This window comes from Schistocerca piceifrons, chromosome X (genome assembly GCF_021461385.2).
Source record: "Schistocerca piceifrons isolate TAMUIC-IGC-003096 chromosome X, iqSchPice1.1, whole genome shotgun sequence".
In the NCBI taxonomy this organism is placed as follows: domain Eukaryota; kingdom Metazoa; phylum Arthropoda; class Insecta; order Orthoptera; family Acrididae; genus Schistocerca; species Schistocerca piceifrons.
In genome coordinates, this window is record NC_060149.1 from 509822779 (window position 1) to 509840313 (window position 17535).

Consider the following 17535-nt stretch of genomic DNA (forward strand, 5'->3'; position numbering starts at 1 on the left):
AGCAGTGGTGGAGAATCTGGCGCCTCAGGTGCCACTTGATTTACCCATGGGCTCTGCATCTGAGGCACCTTCTAGTACACATGATGCGGAGGATCCACCCTGACAGCAGGAAAAGTGGTGGGTGGTAACTTGTTCGTGTCGGTCAAGGCAGAGGGCCAATGTGGAAACTGGCCACTTGGCCTTGCCCATTCATGCTGTTAGTGGACAGGTGGCTGCTCCTTCAGCAGGATCTGAGCAGGCACATGGGGGAAGTGGTTTACTGGTTATTGGGTGCTCCAATGTTAGGCACGTTACAGAACCCCTTAGGCAGATAGCTTTCAGGGCTGGAAAGAAAGCCAATGCACACTCAGTATGTCTGCCAGAAGACCTCACCTGAGATGAGGAGGTGGCCTTGCTGGTGCAAGCTGCAGTCGTCTGCAAACTGTGGCTCACGTTGACACCAGTGACGCCTATCGCATGGGTTCTGAGGTGATCCTCAGTTCGTACATGCTTCTGGTGGAGGTGGTGATGACTGCTGGCCTTGCCCATGGAGTGCAAGCAGAGCTCGCAACTGGCAGTATCATTCCCAGAGTTGACGGGGGTCCTTTGGTTTGGAGGTGAGTGGAGGGTCTCAACCATAGGCTTTTGTTGACTCTGTGATGGTCTTCGCTGCAGTTTCTGGACCTGCATTATCATATGGGGTTTTGTAGGTATCCCTTTGATAGGTCAGGGGAGCAGTTCATAGAGGAAGCAGCTACTTGGATATCAGAGCACTTGTGGAGTGCATGTGAGGGTTGTTTTAGGCTAGGCAGTAGTTTGAGGTGCTCTAATGAACATTCACCAGTTAATATGCAGCAAGAGAAGTCAGTTGAGATTCAGAATAAAGACACTTTGTCATAATTTTATCAGTAAACTGTTGAAGCGTTCATAATAAAGTTCCCAAATTTACTGCCCTCTAGGAGAGTTCTTGCGTTCAAATTATTCTTGGGCCTGAGAGCTGGCTGAAACCCGAAGTGGAATGCTCTGAGATATTTAGCGAGTCATGGAACATATATCTGAAAGATAGATTAGAGGCCATAGGAGGAGAGTGTTCATTGCAGTTGACAAAAATACTATCTGTATTGAGGTTGAAGTTGAATGCGACAGTGAAGTTATCTGGTCACGTATAACAGTGTAGGTGAAACCAAGTTAATTGTAGGATGTGTTTACTGGCCACTCGATTCCATTGTGACAATTGTAGTCATTCAAAGAAAGTTTATGGTAAATAACACATAAATACTCAGATCATGCAATACTAGTTGCCTTCAACTTTAACCTGCCGATTATAGGCTGGGATGTCTATGGATTCATTGTGCAGGGTACAGACAGACAGACAGACAGACGGACAGTCATACAAAATACTTTTGAACACATTTACTGGAAACTGTCTTGAGGAGCTAGTATGGCAGTTCAAACACAATGGAAATATCTTAGATCTTGTAGCTACAAGTAAGGTGAACCTTATCAACAATGTCAATATAGAAATGGGAATTGGCATTCATAACGTCTTTATAGCAATTGTGATTACAAAAGTTAATAAATAAATCAAGAACACTGGGTGAGTGTTTCTGCTAGATAGAGCAGATAAGCAGTTGTTAGCATCTCACTTAGACAGTGGACTGACATCACTTAGTTCCTGTAAAATGGATGTAGAAGAATTATAGGCAAAGTTTAAGCAGATTATAAATCATGATGTGGAGAGTTAGTGCCTAGTAAGAATAAAGGATGGAAAAGACCCACCATGCTTTAATAACAAAATTTGGAGGAGGCTGAGGAAGCAGAGGCTGTTGCACTCTCTGTTCAAAAGGGAATGCACAAATGATGACATGCAAAGGTCATTAGAGATTTGTTCTTATGTGAAAAGATATATGTGAGAAGCATACAGCTACCATCGTCACACCTTAGCAAAAGATCTTGCAGAGAACCCAAGAAAATTCTGATCGTATGTAAAATTGATAAGTGGGTCTAAGGCTTCCCTTGTTGACCAGTCTGGTGTGCCACTTTAAGATAGCAAAATGAAAACTGAAGTTTTAAATCTCATTTTCAAAAAATTGTTCACTCAGGAGAATTGTACAAACATACGGTTATGTGACCACTGGACGGACTTCCGTATGTATAAGCATACATGGCATAGAGAAGCAATTTAAAGATTTGAAAACAAATAAATCACCAGGTCGAAATGGAATTTATGTTCAATTTTAAAAAGAGTACTGTGTGACATTGGCCCCTTATCTAGCTTATATTTATTGTGGATCTCTCACCCAGCACAAAGTCCCAAGCAACTGGAAAAAAGTACAGGTGACTCCAGTACATAATAAAGGTAAAAGAACATACCTGCAGAATTACAGACCAATATCCCTAACTTCTGTTTGCTGTAGAATCCTTGAACATGTTCGAATATAATAAACTTTTTTGAGACTGAGAAGCTTATGTGCAGAAATCAACATGATTTTAGAAAGCATCACTCATGTGGAACTTAGCTTGCACTTTTCTCACATGATGTACTGAGAAATATGGATGACGGGCAACAGGCAGATACCATATTTCTAGATTTATAGAAAGCATTTGACATGCTGCCCCATTGCAGACTGTTAACAAAGGTACGAGCATATCAAATAAGTTCACAGATATGTGAGTGGCTTGAAGAATTCTTAAATAATAGAACATGGTATGTTGTCCTTGACAGCGAGTGTTCATCAGAGACAAGGGTATTGTCAGGAGTGCCCCAGAAGTGTGATAAGATTGCTGCTGTTCTCTTTATACATAAATGATTTGGCTGACAGGGTGGGCAGCAATCTGTGGTTGTTTGCTGATGATGCCATGGTGTATGGTAAGGTGTCAAAGTTGAGTGACTGTAGAAAGATACATGACAACTTAGACAGAATTTCCAGTTAGTGTGATAAATGGCAGCTAGCCCTAAATGTGGAAGAATGTAAGTTGATGTGGATGAGTAGGAAGATCAAACCTGTGATGTTTGCATACAGTATTACTAGTGTCCAGCTTGACACAATCATGTCGTTTAAATATCTGGGCATAATGTTGCACAGCGATATGAGGTGGAATGAGCATGTGAAAACTGTGTTAGGGAAGACAAATCATTTATTGGGAGAATTTTAGAAATGAGTGGTTCACCTGTAAAGGAGACTGTGTGTAGAATGCTGGTGCGACTTATTCTTGAGTACCACTCAAGTATTTGGGATCCATACCAGATCAGACTGATGGAAGACATCAATGCAGTTCAGAGGAGGGCTGTTAGATTTGTTACTGGTGGGTTTGAACAAAATGTAAGTGTTATGGAGATGCTTTGGGAACTCGAATGGGAATCCCTGGAGGGAAGGCGGTGTTCCTTTTGGAAACACTATTGAGAAAGTTTAGAGAACTTGAATTTGAAGCTGACTGCTGAATAATTCTACTACCACCAACACACATACATTGTGTTGAAGGACCATGAAGACAAGATACAAGAAATTAGGGCTCATATGGAGGCATACAGACAGTCATATTTCCCTCGCTCTATTTGCGAGTGGAACAAGAAAGGAAATGACAAGTAGTGGTACAGGGTACTCTCTGTCGTGCACCTTATGGTGGAGTGCGAAGTATCTATGTAGATGTAGATGTAGACGTGGGGTGGCAATGAGCATATCTATTCTTCAGATGCCCACAGATATTGCTATTAAGATAGAATGGTGCATCATTTTGTTGAATCCACTAATTCTCATGGACAACCAGAGATACAATCTGTGACAACTGTGCTATCAACTCTTTCATCTGTAATTGTGTGTCACATTAATTGTCCTTCCTGGATACTGATTGATGTCAGTCCATCCAAATTTGGGCTTACTGCTGTCTCCTAATTTGCTTAACACAGAGCTTGTGCTCTGTGTCTAATGAGCTTTTATACTTGGAAAAATGGTGCAGCAGTTACAACATTGGACTTTCATTGAGAAAGAGGGTGGCTTAAATCCCCATCAAACTGTCCAATTTTATGTTCCTTGCAATTTCCCTCAGTTGCATAAGGCAAATGTTGGACTGATTCCTTTAGAAAAAAGACACCCTTCCTCAATCCAAGCTTACGCCCCATGTCTAGTGATATATTCATCTATCTAATGTGAAGCCTTAACCTTCTTTACCAGTTACCTCTTCATCAATGAGATGGTAAACATCTAATCTCCAATTTCTTCAGTAATCACTGCACATCCTGCACAATGTGGAATTAAATAGCTGGGAAGTGTTTCTTCAACTTAATCTTTTGTTCCTCAGTTCTCCAGGACCTAGGTACATTTATAGCTCAGTGGACATTCATCCACATCGTTTACTATGAATTCTCACTCTAACACAACTCACCCTCATTTTCAAGGCACAAATGAAACAAGAGGTCACTACATGGCAATTTAAACCCGGGCTACAACAACAAGGGAAAAAAATGGTGTATCCAAAGAGCGCACATGCACCACACACACACACACACACACACACACACACACACACACACACACACACACACACACACCAAAACAACTAATGCATTCAGACAGCCATTGAAGTCTTGCATCAGATTTTTACTAATAGTGAAATACATCGCTGAACATAAAAACTGCAGTATCAGGAAGAATAACAGATAACAAAATTTCACTTTTTGTGCATATGTTGCATAATAGGAAGAATACATGATTGAATCTGTAGGTGATCTGACAGTATATGGCTACAAAATTTAGTACATGGAGCTACCACCACTGGCAGCAACATAGGCTCTAGCCTGGCTGAGCTCTGAGCTGAACTGAACTTAAAAAGGAACCCTTGAGTGTGAAATGGATCGCAAAAGGTGAATGATGTTTATGGTATTCAATGACCCACATATTGTCTACACTGCAGCCTCAATATTGGGTGCTAATGGAAACAGGGAGTGGATCTGGAGGTATCCAATGCTGAGCACAGCATGTGGCTATGGAGCGTAGCTGAGCTGCTTAGTTGATGAATAAGTCACAACAGTGCTACAGTGTTAGTGGTGTTGATATAAAGGATAACAGTGGCAATAATAAACAAAGCAAACATTGCATCATATCTACAACTAAAGTTGCCAAAGTTGACAATTTATCAGAAAGGAACCCAAGGAATTTCACAGAATGAGAAAGAAGTGTCAGATGAAATATTAGTGTTTGTGCAGGATGAGTCAATGGAATGTGTGGTGTCATGTATGCTGAAATGTGTGGACAGTGTACATGAGGAGTACAATGATGATGATATGTGCTTAACAACTGAAGGTGTTACTGAAGCAGGTGTTGAGCCTTGCAGTTCAACATCCTTGTTGGACAGGAAGCCACAAATCTCGTCTCCAGTGAAACATAGTAAAGTTCATTCATTGTCCAAGGAGTGGGTACTAAACATAATTACACACATTGAAGATCATCTGCAGCATAGTAAGAAAGAAAAAAAAAATTATGAATAGATTTCGAATGTTGTTTGCATGTTTCAAGGATGCTTGATGCAGTTTACAGCATGAACATCATAGTGACCTACAATGTTATGCACATCAAACTGCGCAGCATAGATTTCAGTGATTCAGGGAAGGCAGTGGATGTTTGCATAATTTCAAACAGTGCTACAGAACTGTAAGCCATAAGATAATGAAATTTCAAACAAAGTGTTAACTTGATGGTGCACAGCAAACTGCAGAATCAGCCCAAAAATTTGTAAATGGAAATAAAGAAACTTATCTCCTCATTCAGTAAGGCATTTGCTTTCAACTGTGACCAGTCGGGATTTGAAGAGGAAATGCAGTAAAAGAAACTCTGCAAGTTAACGGTACCAAGGGAGCTGTATCATGATCAAATAACATCAATGCCTTAATTCATTCATTTACAATTATGCCAACTGTTAACCTGTATGGTAAATTGGCTGGAAAGTTATTTATTGTGCTGTGAGAAATTGGAATTGCTCTGCCCCGTATGATTCTTTCTCATGTGCATTTCCTTGCAAGGGCAGAAAGGAATATTTATGTCACAGCTATACTCTGTAAACCACCATGAGGTGCACAGTGGAGGGTACGTCCCATTGTGCCAGTTATAAGGGTTTCTTCCCATTCCATTGATCTATGGGGAATGGGAAGAATGATTGTTTTAATGCCTCTGTGCATGAAGTAATTATTCTAATTTTAACCTCACAATCCCTGTGTGAGCAATACATAAGGGATTGTAGTACATTCCTAGAGTCATCATTTTAAGCCAGTTCTTGAAACTTTGTTAATAGACATTCTCTGAATAGTTTACATCTATCTTCAGGAGTCTTTCAGTTCAATTCCTTCACTCTCTCTTGGATTTAACAAACCGATGACAATTTGTGCTGCCACTCTCCGTTGTTGTTGTGGTTTTCAGTCCAGAGACTGGTTTGATGCAGCTCTCCATGCTACTCTACCCTGAGCAAGCTTCTTCATCTCCCAGTACCTACTGCAACCTACATCCTTCTGAATCTGTTTAGTGTATTCATCTCTTGGTCTCCCTTTACGATTTTTACCCTCCACACTCCCCTCCAATACTAAATTGGTGATCCCTTGATGCCTCATTATATGCCCTACTAACCGATCCCTTCTTCTAGTCAAGTTGTGCCACAAATTTCTCTTCTCTCCAATTCTATTCAATACCTACTCATTAGTTATGTGATCTACCAATCTAATCTTCAGCATTCTTCTGTAGCACCACATTTCAAAAGCTTCTATTCTCTTCTTGTCTAAACTATTTATCGTCCATGTTTCACTTCCATACATGGCTACACTCCATAGAAATACTTTCAGAAACGACTTCCTGATACTTAAATCTATACTCGATGTTAACAAATTTCTCTTCTTCAGCAACGCTTTCTTTGCCACTGCCAGTCTACATTTTAGATCCTCTCTCTTTAAGTGTCTCATTTCCTAATCTAATTCCCACAGCATCACACGATTTAATTTGACTACATTCCATTATCCTAGTATATTCTCTGTTTATGTTCAATATACCCTGTTAGCCCTATGTGGTGCGGATCCCACATGCTTGAGCAATATTCTAGGATGGGTCACACAAGTGATTTTTAAGCAATCTCCTTGGTAGACTGATTGCACTTCCCCAGTATTCTACCAATAAACCAAAGTCTACCACCTGCTTGACCCACAACTGAGCCTATGTGATGGTTCCATTTCATATCCCTACAAAGTGTTACATGTAGGTATTTATATGAGTTGGCTGATTCAAACAATGACTCACTGATATTGTAGTCATAGGATACAATGTTTTCACTCATTTTGTGAAGTGCTTAATTTACATTTAAGAACATCTAAGCAAGTTGCCAATCTTTGCACCACTTTGAAATCTTATAAAGATCTGACTGAATATTTATGCAGCTTCTCTTAGATAGTACTTCATTATAGATAACTGCATAATCTGCAAAAAGTCTGCTGTTATTATTAATATTGGCTGCGTGGTCACTGATATACAACATGAACAGCAAGGGTCCCAATACAGTTTCCTGGAGTACACCTGAAGTTACTTCTACATCTGACAATGACTTTCCATTCAAGATGACATACTGCATCCTACTTACAAAAAAGGTCCTCAATCTAGTCACAAATTTCATTTGATACCCCATATGAGGCTATTTTTGACAATAAGTGTAGGTTTTGTACTGAGTTAAATGCTTCTCAGAAACCAAGAAATACTGCATGTATCTGATTGTCTTGATCCAAAGCTTTCAGTATGTCATGTGAGAAAAGTACGAGTTGGGTTTCATATGATCAATTTTTTTGGAATCCATGCTGGTTGGTGTTGAGGAAGTCATTCTGTTCAAGATGCCTCATTGTGGTTGAGCTCAGAATATGTTCAAAGAGTCTACAACAAGTCAGTGTCAAGGATGTTAGACAGTAGTTTTTTGAACCATTCCTACTACCCTTCCAGCAGATGGGTATGACCTGTGCTTTTTTTCCAAGAACTGGGTAAGAGTTTTTGTTTGAGGAATCTATGATAGGTTATAGTTAGAAGAGGGGTTAACTCAACTCCAAATTCAATATAGAATCTGAGAGAGATTCTGTTAGGCCCTGGAGCTTTTTTCAGTTTTAATGATTTTACCTATTTCTCAACACCACTGACACTAATATTTATTTATTTATTTATTTACACCTGAAGTTCTGTAGGGTCAAATTGAGGAGTAAATCTCCAAGGTCATGGAATGTGTCAGTACATGAAATTCCAACATAAAAGTAATAACAGATAAAAATAAAATGTTTATTGAACCAAAAAGAGTCAAGCCATGAGTTTCAGAAAATGCAGTCAACAATATAACATAAGAGTCAGCTTAATTTTTCAAAGAACTCCTCAACAGAACGAAGAAGTGACCCATGAGGAAACTCTTCAGTTTCAATTTGAAAGCACATGAGTTACTGCTAAGATTTTTGAATTCTTGTGGTAACTTATTGAAAATGGAAACAGCAGTATACTGCACACCCTTCTGCACAAGAGTTAAGGAAGTCCACTCCAAATGCAGGTTGGATTTCTGCCGAGTATTAACTGAGTGAAAGCTGCTTATTCTTGAGAATAAGCTAATATTGTTAACAAGAAATGACAGTGACTATATATATATATATATATATATATATATATATATATATATATATTTTTTTTTTTGGGGCCAGTTTCAAAATACTCAGACTAGGGAACAGGGGTCAACAAGAGGTTTGCAAACTTACACCACTTATTGTCCGAACTGCCATTTCTGGGCCAAAAATATCATTTTAAAATGGGAAGAGTTACTCCAACATATAATACAACACAACATAAGTGAGTGAAAACAAGCAAAGTAGACTAATTTTCAGGTTAAACGATCATTTATTTCAGATACCATTCGAATAGTAAAAATGGCAGGTTTAAGTCTTTGAACAAGATTCTCAACATGGGCTTTCCATGGCAGTTTACTATCTATCTGAACACCTAGAAATTTGAACTGTTCAGTTTCACTAATCATATGACCATTCTGTAAAATTCAAATGTCTGGTTTTGTTGAATTATGTTTCAGAAACTGTAAAAACTGAGTCTTATTGTGATTTAGCGTTAGTTTATTTTCTACAAGCCATGAACGCATGTCATGAACTGCACTGTTTGAAACTGAGCCAATGTTGCACACAACATCCTTTACTACCAAGCTAGTGTCATCAGCAAACACAAATATTTCAGAGTTACCCATAATACTAGAGGGCATATCATTTATAGAAATAAGGAACAGAAGTGGCCCCAACACTGATCCCTGTGGCACCCCCCACTTGACAGTACCCCACTCAGATCCCACATCACAGCCATTCTCAACATTGTGAATAATGACCTTTTGCTGTCTGTTGTTGAAGTAAGAGGTGAACCAATTGTGAGCTACTACCCGTATCCCATATTGGTCCAACTTGTGGAGCAATATTTTGCGATCAACACAATCAAATACCTTAGTTAAATATAAAAAAATGTGCCTAGTGTGAGCATTTGAAAATGGGGTTAAGCATTTCAACCTTTGCTTCATTATCCTCAACTTCAGTTCTGGTCTCATTCACTAGGGACTCAACACTAACTCTGATACCACTAACAGCCTTTACATATGACCAGAATTTCTTTGGGTTCTGTGAAAGATCATTTTACAATGTTCTCCCATGGTAGTCACTGAAGGAATCACACATTGCTCTCTTGAAAGCCAAATGTGTTTCATTCAGCATCTCTCTATCTATAGCCATACACTTTGATTTACACCTGCTATGCAGTTATCTTGGTTTATTTCGGAGTTGCTTTACGGTGAATGAATAACATGGAGGTTCCCACCTATTATGGACTGTTCTACTGGGTACGTGTCAATCCAGTGCATGGTCTACTATTCTTTTAAAAATGAGTTAGTGTTTGTCTACATGCTACAGCCCTATGCTGAAAGTTTAAAGTTCCTCATTGAGATATGAAACTACTGATTTTTTATCTATATATTTCTGCTTGTTTTAGTTGTCCTTTGAACTTTGGTAATCATTGTTACAGCAACTGGATCGTGGTCACTAATACCACTTTCGATGTGGTCATCCTCAAAGAGGTGAGACCTGTCTGTTGCCATTAGATCCAATATATTTCTATCAAGAGTGGGAGTCTTAAATTTCTGTTCTAGATAGTTTTCAGAGAAAGCATTTGGTAATGTTTCAGAGGATGTCTAATCACACCCAGCACAAACAAAACAGTAATTTTCCCAATTAATTTTTGGATGATTAAAGTCACCACAATGATTACAGTAGGATTGGGGAACTTATGTGCAAGTGAACTTAGGGTTTCCCCTAAAGATTTCAGTCACATCAGGGGATAAGTCTGGTATGCAATAGCAGGGTGCAGTTATTATTTTATGCCCACCCCAGATACTGAGTCTTGCCCAAACAATCTCTCATGCCACTTCAATTTCTATCACGGTAGATTTAAGTTTCCTGTCTTCTGCAACAAATACACTACTTCCAATTCCCATTTGCCTATCGTTGCAAATGTACACTAAATTTTTCCCAAAATGGGTGTACGAGAACAACAACTATGGTACAAGCACTGCTTTTGGCCAATAGCTGGTCAAAATAACTTACTTTTGTGTGATTACTGGTCTGTGTATAAAGATCATACTCCTTTATAACAATCTGTCCCTCCTAAAAAGAGTGTGACACTGCAATTCATACCACCTGGAACCACTGGATAACTTCAGTGTCTGGATTCTTTTTCTGTGCCTATAAAATGTATTATCCTACTATCTGCAGCTATGCCTTAAAGGATAGCTAGTTTCATGATAAGCTCCACAACAGACTGTTTCATGTTCAGTTGCATGCCATCACATTCCATCAGTTCTCATCACCCCATTACACCAACAGTATTCTGTACTACAATTTCTTTAAGAGTGGATACCTAGCTGAGTGTCCTGCACAGTTTGTAATTCCCAATGAGTTCACCATTGATCTCGATGGTGTAAACATTTGTGATCACTGTGGTGCACTATTTTTCATTTGGTGTTCATGGTGCAACTTAATAGTTGTTTTGAACATCTCTTGAATGTTGGTTATGTCCATTTTGTAATGTGTGATACATACATCGCACAAAAGGTTAATCTTGGCACCTCCCGGACAGTCATTTTCTGTTGCCCTCTTCACACACATGATGAGTCATTAGCAGCTAATATTTTTTCTGTCATAATTGCTAACAAAACACTTTCAAATGAGCCTTACTGAAGACTGAACTTGTGACCTTGCAGTCAAAGTGTTCCTTGTTAGATGACGGGTATGTGTATTTCATTCCATGCAGCTTCAACTTCAGTAATCATAGTGGCTCGCAAGTAGTCATGGCAACTTATGACCAGATTTTTCAATTGTTCAGATATTTGGAGAATGTGTCGGTCATGGCAACAATTGAACATTCTCTTTGTGAAGGTAGGTCAGGTCAGGTCAGCATGGGCAACATGCAGACTCTGATCATCTTGTTGCATGCTGGGCCATGTGATGATGACAAATGTAATGTGGGCACATCCATTCTCCTTGGATTTTTCACACACAGATATGTCTGTCATGATATTGCATGCTGAAGCAGGATCCTTCTCAAAAGATGACGCGGTGCCACTCATGTTGTCACTGGGTGCACCATTGTTGGCACTCCTCTCTCTTTATCGCCATGTCAAGAGAAGTGCACAGTTGAGCAAACAGTATATCTCTCCTGTTGGATGCTAGTTACAGGGGCCTTTGAAATCTTGCATGGTGCTGAGTAAGATCCGTCTGAACCCTCCGTTATGTATTTGCACAGTGATCAGAAATCTCAATCAATGCTAGCAGGGTACCATGAAACTATAAATTGCAATCTTGATAGGCTATGATCCATGTGCTGTTTGCTTCTGATGTGTTCTAGTAGGCATTTCTCTTTGTTATGCATTCAAATGCTGTGTAATCTTTCTTTATATATAGGATGTAGATGCTATCACTCTGACCTAATTTGTGTGGCTATGTTGAAATGTTATCCTCTTGCATATTTAGGCATGTAGTACACTTCATTTCAGTTTGATGCTTACTGTTTCTCACATTCATGTTGTTGCAGTTTTAATGGCCATCAATGTATTAAGCAACGACAGATGAGCAGAAGCACAAACTAGGTCCCTCTGTTGTTCGACGAAAGAGAGAGCAGGATTCCACACAGAATTCAAGCAAAAATTTCCACCTCTTTTCATTTCCTTGTTCACACAGCCCCTCCCACTGAGCATTTAAATGGCCATACATGGTGATCTCTAATTTCATTTATGGCTTGAAAATGACAGGATGTCAGCCTGTCAAAATATCAGTGGTTGTCAAGGATATTACGTGACTGTATTCTTGTTAGTTATTTGCATGTATTGTTGAGAAATGAGTGATATTACTGCTAACCCACAGTGAAAATGCTGTTGTATCAAATACTCACTTGTTTAGAATAGTGACTGGAGAGTAGATCAGTTGCACAATATAAATGATGATGCCAGTTAATAACTAAAAGAAATTGTAATCATTTGCTTTCATTCAAGTGAAAGCAGGAGTCTGTTGTTTCTTAATTTGATTGCCATGTTACTTAATAAAAAAATAATCAGTATAGTATAGATTCATTTGATTCTTTTCTCTATGTTAAAATTCTGCACAGAGGATTTTGTGTTCTAGAGTTAGAACAGAAAAATCATTTTATTTTTGTTTTTTTTTTTTGTCTAAAATATTATTTAATTAATTTTTTTTATTGCATTTATTAACAGAAAGGTTTTCATCTCAAGGACATTAATTGCCAGAAGCTTATTTGTGAAAATACAGTCAAAATTCCATACCGCCTTGTGGCATGCGGTAGTGAAAACAATACAGTTTATCTTATTTTTCTTCAAGCTGGCATGGCACCTACAGTAGCAGCAGTTCTTGACACACACATATCCAGTGTGAGAACTCTGGATGTATGTTGCCTAAGAAAGTCTGAAGAATCTGATTTGTTCCTGCTGGTTACTGCTGGTGGAAGAGCTCAGTTGAAAGTGTGGAAAATTTGTGTTTCACATTCAGGAGGTATATTTAACTATACTTAACATAAAATAACAATTTGTGCTTTCTCATAATAACAAAATTATATTGTGTGGTATGCATTATGAAACACAAATATTGTGTATTAGGTACATAGCAATGGGAAATAAACTTTCAGAATATGTCAGTAGCAGCAATAGGCATATAGTTAACTTTCCTGTCTTCTTGATACAAGTTTGTCTGATGAGTTAAAGATGTTGCATCCTGGGATGATGATTCTGTATCATGATAGTCTTTGTCTTGTTGTAAGCTTCCCCTTTGTAATTTGCTTCTGTGGATGCCTCTTGCAAATGAGAGCAGTTAGTTGAGGCGGGTAGGCCAAATGTACAACACTGAATTGCCATGACCTGTTTACATAATCTTAGAGGTTGTGTTCTACGTACTTAAATATTTGTCCTACAGCTGTCCTACCTAAAAGAGCAACAGGTTTTACACATGGTCATATGGTTGAATGAGTCTTTTGTGTGACACATTTTGCAAATTAAATAACATAGTCACTATGATCCAGTAGGATAATTGGTAGCAAAACTGTATGGATAATTGAAAAGCATGTATTTATTCTAACATATAGAAAAAAAATTATGAATTGTGTCCTTACAGGCAATACGGGATACACATTCAGTACTATCTAAATACATGAAATGTTACAAGTACAGTAAACCATCCATTTAAGTCAATAAGTGCTGTAAGAATCCCCTAACTATGGCTCATTTAAGTGGCTCATAAATGCAAAGTCCCAAAGAGCCTCAGCCCAAAAGTTAGTACACTTCCATACAGTCAGTGTTTCATAGCATTATCTTACAGTCAACCCATGAAATGTTAAAGCCTCTACACAATACCAGATTCTAATCACTAAAAGTAGAATTAATATTTCTCAATCCCAACACCTGCTCAGTGTCTTTTACTCTGCATGTCTCAGCTCATGGCCAAATTGTATTACCAAACAACAGCAAATTTCCTGAGCTGATGACCAGAGTCTATCACTTGTAGACCGTTAAAGTATGAAAATGGTGCAGCATACTCACTCCCCAAAAACTATGAATATCATCTGGACTTTTAAAAAGCATGTATCCTACCTTATCAGGTGATACACTGCAACAGACTGTAAACAAATTGTCACTCGCCATCCATTCTGAGATCCAATGTAACAGCAGACTATTGTGAAAATAGCCCACCGTTCATATTTACAGCACATTAAGCGTGTAGTTAACATGTTGAGAGAAGCACCTCTGATCACTGGTTATTTCTTGACCTCACACTGTTCTCTGTTTACTGGTTCATTAACAATCAATAAAAATACATGCATCACACGTATGTGCTTGTCATTTAAAACAACAGAAACATCATTAGCTCTTTCAATATAAATATACATTGCCTGCTTATATTCATTATCTCTGAGCTTCTTTCAATGGTGCTCTAGAGCATAGCTTATGGGCACTTCTTTATTTATGGCTGAAACGAATAATTACTCAAGTGACTACTAAATATATTTTAAATCTACACATGTGATACATTTTGAAAGGGGGAGTGTTTGGGGCTACATTCATATGGCATGTATGTGTAGAAGAACTAGAGATCTGACACACATGTAAAGTCAGATTTAACTAAAATATATTGTAATCCTGACTGTCCCCAAGGTGATCAGTGATGATAACTGACACCTTCAGCTTTTGTATGACTACATGATTGTGACTGCAGCTATTAATTTTTATATATGTATTTTGAGTAAGCATTGATTTATGCAAAGACCCAAAATGTTCTTAATTTTAATAGTACAACCAAGCAGCAATGATATTGTTGTATATAGAACTTCTGTAAGTTTAGTCAGAGATGTGAATTTTGATTTCTGAAATGTCAGCAGATGTTCTTTTCGTAACTTGAACCAAAGCCTTCCATTATGACTTTGCATGTTTGTCAGAAATCATTCCAGTCACTCAGTTTTCACACAGTGGACCGGAAATTGTAAGGCCTAACTGCTCTGTCAGCCCTGGTTCCCTGAGATGAATATTCTGAACTACCTGTACCTTATCTGACACACCATGCAGACTGTGATGGTCACATCCTGTGTTTTCAATTCTTGGCAACTGTCTGCCAAGCAGTAGGCTCCACCTTACAGGAACCTCAGCTCACACTGCCCCTACCTTTCTATGTGCAATATGAACTAACCCCAGTTATCAGGTTACACACGTCAAGCAGCAGCAGCTGGCCAAAACACAAGCAGCAACAGGGAAGTAACAGATTTTGTGACATTTTATGAGTTCCTGACCGGAAGTGAATTATATAGTTTCATCTGTACTTTGGTAGTTTAGTTTTTGAACTTCTGTATATTACTTTACTATTTGATGGACGCAGTTTCCGCATTTTCATTTGTGTCAGAAAATAAACTGATTTTGTGACCTATTATAAGCAAGGAGTGAATTATTTAGTCTCACCTGTGTGCTTTGGTAGTTTAGTTTCGAATCTATGCATGTTAAACTAATTTGTTAGAGACATTTCTTGTGTTTTCCTCAGTGTCCACAGGAGAGGTTCGTAGTGCATGTTGATAGTCCTTTGTTTGTGTAGAGCAGTTTTCCATGGTCTTTAGTACAGATAGGGACTGTAACTGCTGTGTGCAGATGAGCTGAATTGATGATACTTTGCTCTCAGCTCCAGGATGTTTTGGCTTCAGTTACACAGCTTGAACCTGCAGTGAATGGACATCACTGTTGTAGGCTAGCCATGGGGATACAATGGATATCCAGCATGACTCACGAGTCCACCAATTGGTCTGCACTGGTGGCCAGTCCCTGCTGCTGCATTGAGGTTGATCCCTCACACATGGTTGAGTGGGAGTTTGCCATATGCAGTCACTTGTCCTGTTGCAGGGGAAGCTTCTCAGGCTGCAGTATCCAGGCACTCACAAAGGGTGGGATTATTGGTAGTTGGGAACTCCATTGTTAGGCATGTTATTGGGCTCCTTAGGGACACAGCTGCCAAGGTGGGGTAGGAAACCAATCAGCACTTCGTGCGCATACTGAGTGGAGTCATTCTAGACATGAAACAGGTCCTTCCGAATGCCATGAAGAGCGCAGGATGCAGCCAGCTGCAGGTGGTGGCTCATGTCAGTACCAATAATGTATTTCACTTTGTATCAGAGGAGACTCTCTCTAGTTTTTAGCAACTATCAGAAGTGGTAAAGGCTGCAGTCTTGCTTGTGAGATGAAGGCAGAGCTCACCATTTGCAGCATAGTTGATGGACCGATTGTGGACCTCTGGTACAGAACTGAGTAGAGGGTCTAATCAGAGGCTCATATGATTCTGCGACTGTGTAGGCTGCAGATTCCTTGACTTGCACCATAGAGTGGTGGGGTTTCGGGTTCCACTAAATATGTCAGGAATCCATTACATGTGGGAAGCGGCTACACAGGTAGCAGGGGCTGTGTTAGGGACTGGATGATTTTTTAGGTTACAGGGTCTCAAGGAAACACAAAAAGGGCTTCAGTCTCAAAGGGTGCAGGTTAAACACAGGAAAAAGATTGATCTAGGAACTATAAGTATAACAGTTGTAAATTGTCATAGCTGTGTTGAGAAAGTAACAGAGCTGCAAGTGCTGAAATCTGGAAATAAGCTCAGCAAAAATTTTTGTGAAGGACCCAATGGTGTTCAGAAATGATAGGCTAAATATAGTTGGTGGTTGTTGTGTTTGTTGCTGTTGGAAGTAGTTTATCTTGTAGCAAAATTGAATTAGATAATTCCTGTGAGCTAGTATGGGTAGAGGTCATTCTTGGCAACTGGAATAAAATAATATTTGAATCCTTTTATTGACCTCCCAACTCAAATGATACAATTGCTGAAAGGTTCAAAGAAAACTTGTGTCTAATTTCAAACACATACCCAACTCATACAATATAGTGATGATGACTTCAATTTATCCTTGATATGTTGCAAAAATAGGTGTTTAAATATGGATGTACGCATAAAAAGTTATCCAAAATTGTGCTAAACCCATTCGGTGAAAATTATTTCAAGCAATTAGATCATGAGCCCACTCGAATAGTAAATGGTTGTGAAAACACACTTGACCTCTTAGCAACAAATAATCCTGAGTTATTAACAAGAATCATAATGGATACAGGGATTATTGAACGCAGGGTTGTCATAGACTGAATACCATAACTCCCAAATCCTTGAAAAATATATGAAAAATATACCTATTCAAAAAGCAAATTCAAATTCACTTTGCACCTTCCTGAGAGATAATCTCAACTCCTTCCAAATTAACAATGTAAGGTTAGACCAGATGTGGATTGAATTCAAAGAAATAGTATTGACAGCAATTTTTTATTATTTATTTTATTTTTTTATTATTTATTTTTTAAATTTATATCAAGTAAATTAACAAATGATGGAGCTGACTGTTTCTAAACAAAACAGCTCAGAACACTGTTTCAAAAACAACAAAAAAA

The 17535-nt window shown here is 38.7% G+C and overlaps 1 protein-coding gene across 1 annotated transcript in view; it reads left to right on the plus strand.

Moving 5' to 3' along the window:
- LOC124721697 (WD repeat-containing protein 6) overlaps nt 1–17535 on the plus strand; it is a 292998-nt gene that overhangs the window by 197354 nt on the left and 78109 nt on the right. Inside the window, exon 12 of the mRNA XM_047246781.1 lies at nt 12781–13075. Within this exon, the coding sequence (XP_047102737.1) occupies nt 12781–13075 (295 nt within the window). The remainder of the gene's footprint in view (nt 1–12780; nt 13076–17535) is intronic.